Source organism: Leucoraja erinacea, chromosome 13, assembly GCF_028641065.1.
Source record: "Leucoraja erinacea ecotype New England chromosome 13, Leri_hhj_1, whole genome shotgun sequence".
Classification (NCBI taxonomy): domain Eukaryota; kingdom Metazoa; phylum Chordata; class Chondrichthyes; order Rajiformes; family Rajidae; genus Leucoraja; species Leucoraja erinaceus.
In genome coordinates, this window is record NC_073389.1 from 55,897,522 (window position 1) to 55,902,521 (window position 5,000).

Genomic DNA, 5,000 nt, shown 5'->3' on the forward strand with positions numbered 1-5,000 from the left:
CGACTGCCAGCGGCGTGACGACGTATCGACGCGCGGCGTCTCCTCGCGTGCCGCCATGTTGTTTTTGTCGCTGCTGGATTATGAAATGTTTCAAAATCTTTCACCGACCCCGACACGTCCGTCAATAAACGCGGGCAGTCGCTGAAAATAAACGCCAAGTGCGACAGGTCTGTAGAAGGGTCACGACCCGAAACGTCACCCGTTCCGTCTCTCCAGAGATGCTGCCTGTCCCACTGAGTTACTCCAGCATTGTGTGTCTGTTCTCAGTGTAAACCAGCATCTGCAGTTCCTTCCCCACGTCCCCGTGCCTGTCTGACATCCTCCCAATTGCCACGATCATATCTGCCTCCACCACCGCCCCTGGCAGCGCGTTCCAGGCACCCACCCCCCTGTGTAAAACAAACCTGGCCCCTCACATCTATCTCCTTTAAACTTTGCCCTCTCACCTCTAGGCTCTCTCTGCCCTCTGGTCTTTGACCTTTCCACACTGGGGTGAAGGTTCATGGTGGCACTGGGTCCGGTCAGCGCTGGTCAGCCGCGGCTGAGCTCCGGCCGTTGCCCACCCTCCGGCCGTGGTGGATGGAGCAGGAACCGGGCTCCCGCCAGCCCAGACCAACAGCAACACCACGGGCCGTGTGGGTCAGCAGGGGCAAGGTGGGCCGAAGGGCCTGTCTCCATGAGTCATCGCGGTGCAGAGGTCATAGATTCGGGAAGGAGGCCCTTCGGCCCATCGGGCCTGTCCCCTACACCAATTGCACTATTCACCTGCTTACCTACACGAGGGGCGGGAGGGCAGGGGGGTGGGGGGGGGGGGAGTGATGGGGGGATAAAGGGGAGGGGTGGGGCAGAGAGAGAGTGAGGAAGAGAGTTGGGGTGAGAGGGGGAGAGAGTGGAGGGTGGGCGAGGGGGAGGGGGTTGTGGGGGGGGTGTAGATGGGTAGATGGGAGGGGGGGGGGGGGGGGGGTAGATGGGGGGGGGGAGCGGAGGTGGAGAAGACGGGGCAGTGTAGGGTCACTCACCGTACACATAGAGTTTGTATTCGGCGCTGTCGTGGCCCATGGTGTTGGCGGCCTCGCAGTGGTACGTGCCGTTGTCCGTCTCTTGTTCAGGGCGCTGATGACCAGCACGTTGCCGTCCACCACCATGCGCTCGGGGTCCGGCAACTCCGCGCCGTCCTTCTTCCACTTCACCGCCTCCGGCCTGTAACCGCCCCCCCCCCCACGGACCGTCAGCCGCGCGGTGCCTGAGTGACGTGAGGCCGTTCCCCAGCGCCGTGCTACCCCCTCCTCCCCACACACGCCCCACCCTAGCGCCGCGCTCCCCCGGGAACGTGCCGCGCCCAGGCCTGAACCTTTTCTTCAGACTGAAACTAGAGGTGGGTGCTGGTCGGGGAGGGGGTGGGTGGGGGGGGAGGGGGGGGAGGGGCCGGGCCGGATTTAGGTACAAGCTTCACAACCTTAACCTTAGGGCCACGAGATCTAGGGGGGGGGGGGGGGCAGGGACCAGAGTCACCTAAAGGCTGATTGGGGGGGGGCACACAAGTGGAATAGCCTAGGGCCTCTCTTCATCTAAACCCGGCCCTGGTGTGGAGGGGGGGGGAGGGGGAGGGGGAGGGGGGGAGGGGGGGGGAAGTAGACCAGAGGGCGAGTAAAGGCCAGAACAGAGCAGGGCCGGCAGCAGGTGACCTGGCAGGGGGAGGGTGGAGCCCACAATGGTCCATTGTTGGCTTGGGAAGGCATTACAACGAGAGGGGGCAGCAGCTTCTGCTGGACGGGAGCGGGGAGACGAAGGAATGGGGGGGCGGCGGGGACAAGAGCCTCTGTGAACGACGTCCATTCAAAGCCCTGAACTTTGACCTAACCCTGGCCTCCCTGGGTGGTCTGGGCCTGTGTGACCACTCCCTCTCTGACCGGGGGTATCATGTGAGCAGTCACATGGAACAATGAAGGTCACAAGGGATAGGAGCAGAATTCGGCCATTCGGCCCATCAAGCCTACTCCGCCATTCAATCATGGCTGATCTATCTCTCCCTCCCAGGTGCTGGCTCGATGGGCCGAACGGCCTCCTCTTGCACCTATTGTCTATTGATTCATTGTGCCTGTGGGGTGATGGTGGGTCGGTGTAGACGGGTTGGGTCAGTGGGCCGGCCTCTGACCACTAGGACTTGTTGACCCTTCAACTCTCTGCTCCCCTGACCGTGCAGCTCCGGCCACAGCTGGGTTTCGCCCACGTCTCGGCGCCGGCTTTAACGGGCAACTTACACGGGGTTCCCGGTTGCCTGGCAATCCATACGTAGCTCGTCCCCCTCTCGGGCAAAGTCCCTGGACAGGGCAATCCTCACCGACGGTATGTCTGTAACACACAGGGGGGTCGTCAGCTTTAGCGAGGACCAGACGACCCAAGGGTCCCGGCTGTGACACCAGCCAAGTACGTACGGACGTGTTCGATGTAAACGGTGCAAGGTCCGACAACCCGACCCCAACTGCAGCCGCGACTGCCCGCTCCGAAACCTCGAGTTGGTGCCCCATCGGGTACTGATTGGGCTGTATTTTGGGAACATACATACATACATACAGCCCCACCCTAAACACTGACCTCCCCTCAACTCTCACCCCCCCGACCCACACCCACCCTCCCCCCCCACCCCCACCCACCCCACCCTTCCACCCCAGACCCACCTCTCACCTCTCACAACCACCAGACCCAGACCCACCCCTCACCCAGCCCGACCCCCAGGGCAGGCTACCTCACCTCTCACACCCCCGATCCAGATCCCACCCCTCACCCCTCAGCTCACCATGTACAACACACTCAGGTGGTGCACACCGAAGGGCCGACTGGGCCCAGCTCCTGCCCCCTGGGCAGGCTACCTGAGATAGTGGACCTGTGCTGTCCACGTACCTGCCCAAATATTCCCCAACATTGCGATCATTCCAGCTTCTATCGTTTGCTCCGGGTGTTTGTTCCAATCCACATGTTTGGTGTGTAAAAGCTGCCACTGAGGCCTTTATTAAATCTTGTCCCTCTCATCTTAAGCCTGTGCCTTCTAGTTTTAGATTCCTCTACCCTGGGAGAAAGGTCACCCCCCAGTAAGGTCACCCCTCAGCCTCCGACTCTGTAAAGTAAAAATGTCCCAGACTAAGTCTGGGGAAATGGCCCTGCGGATGAAGTCAGGAGTGGAGCTGATAAGGGGCTAGCATGGGCCAATGGGTTGAATGGCCTTTTCTTATAGAAGATAGACAGAAAAAGTTCTGGACTCCCCAAACATCGGGAACATGTTTCCTGCCTCTAGCGTGTCCAAACCCTTAACAATCTTATATGTTTCAATAAGATACCCTCTCATCCTTCTAAACTCCACAGAGTGTACAAGCCCAGCCGCTCCATTCTCTCAGCATATGACAGTCCCGCCATCCCAGGAATTAACCTGGTAAACCTACGCTGGGCTTCCCTCAATAGCTAGAATGTCCTTCCTCAAATTAGGGGACCGAAACTGCACACAATACTCCAGGTGTGGTCTCACTAGGGTCCTGTACAACTGCAGAAGGACCTCTTTGCTCCTATGCTCAACTCCGCTTGTTATGAAGGCCAACATGCCGTGAGCTTTCTCAGATAGCTCAGACCACAGTTACTGGTAATCGTGTCGATAGTTTAGTTAATTGTCACGTGTGCCAAGGTAGAAAGCTTTTTTGTTGCGTGTTAACCAGCCGGCCAGCGGTGACAAAGACTATACATGATTACAATCGAGCCGTCCACAGTGTACAGATTCAGGATAAAGGGAATAATGTTTAGTGCAAGGTGATATATTCATCAAAGAGTTCTAGCAATTAGAAGCAGCATAGAATCAATAGTAATTATATCTATCACTGCGTTACTGACAATAATATCCATCAGGGCGCTCATATCTCCCCATAAGTTCATTGTAACTAAACATGTTGGTCTGATGGTCATTTCACTGCTCACTCAATTGCTGGTGATTAGATTTTACACTTTACAGATACGGGACAGAAACAGGCCCTTCGGCCCATCGATTCCATGCTGACCAGCGACCCCACCCCATACATTAACACTATCCTACACACACCAGGGACAAGTTCACCTGCACAACACACTCAGGTGTAACACACCCAATTCTTACCAAAGCAAATTAACATATTCTGTACTCTGGAGTGTAGAAGGATGAGAGGGAATCTTATTGAAACATATAAGATTATTAAGGGTTTGGACACCCTAGAGGCAGGAAACATGTTCCCCATGTTGGGGGAGTCCAGAACCAGGGGCCACACAGTTTAAGAATAAGGGGTAAGCCATTTAGAACGGAGATGAGGAAACACTTTTTCTCACAGAGAGTTGTGAGTCTGTGGAATTCTCTGCCTCAGAGGGCGGTGGACGCCGGTTCTCTGGATGCTTTCAAGAGAGAGCTAGATAGGGCTCTTAAAGATAGCGGAGTCAGGGGATATGGGGAGAAGGCAGGAACGGGGTACTGATTGTGGATGATCAGCCATGATCACATTGAATGGCGGTGCTGGCTCGAAGGGCCGAATGGCCTCTACTCCTGCACCTATTGTCTATAAATGTGGCCTCACCAACGTCTTATACAACTGCAACATGACCTCCCAACTTCTCTACTCAATACTCTGACTGATGAAGGCCAATGTGCCAAAAGCCGTTTTGACCACCTCATCTACCTGCGACTCCACCTTCAAGGAACCATGCACCTGTACTCCTAGATCCCTCTGCTCTACAACACTCCCCAGAGGCCCACGATTCACTGTGTAGGCCCTGCCCTTGTTAGACGTCGCAAAATGTCTGTGTGTGTGTGTGTGCGTGTGTGCATGTGTGTGTGCGTGTGCGTGCACGTGCGCGCGTGCGTGTGCGTGCATGTGTGCGCGTGTGCGTGCATGTGTGTGCGTGTGCACGTGTGTGTGCATGTGTGTGCGTGCGTGTGCTTGTGTGCGTGCATGTGTGTGTGCGCATGTGTGTGTGCGTGCATGTGTGTGTGT

The 5,000-nt window shown here is 56.6% G+C and overlaps 1 protein-coding gene across 1 annotated transcript in view; it reads right to left on the minus strand.

Moving 5' to 3' along the window:
• The window catches only part of LOC129703094 (cell adhesion molecule 2-like), a 36,766-nt gene that overhangs the window by 12,357 nt on the left and 19,409 nt on the right, over nucleotides 1–5,000 (minus strand). The window contains 3 exon segments of the mRNA XM_055645291.1: nucleotides 1,020–1,098; nucleotides 1,101–1,200; nucleotides 2,262–2,352. Of these exon segments, the coding sequence (XP_055501266.1) occupies nucleotides 1,020–1,098; nucleotides 1,101–1,200; nucleotides 2,262–2,352 (270 nt within the window).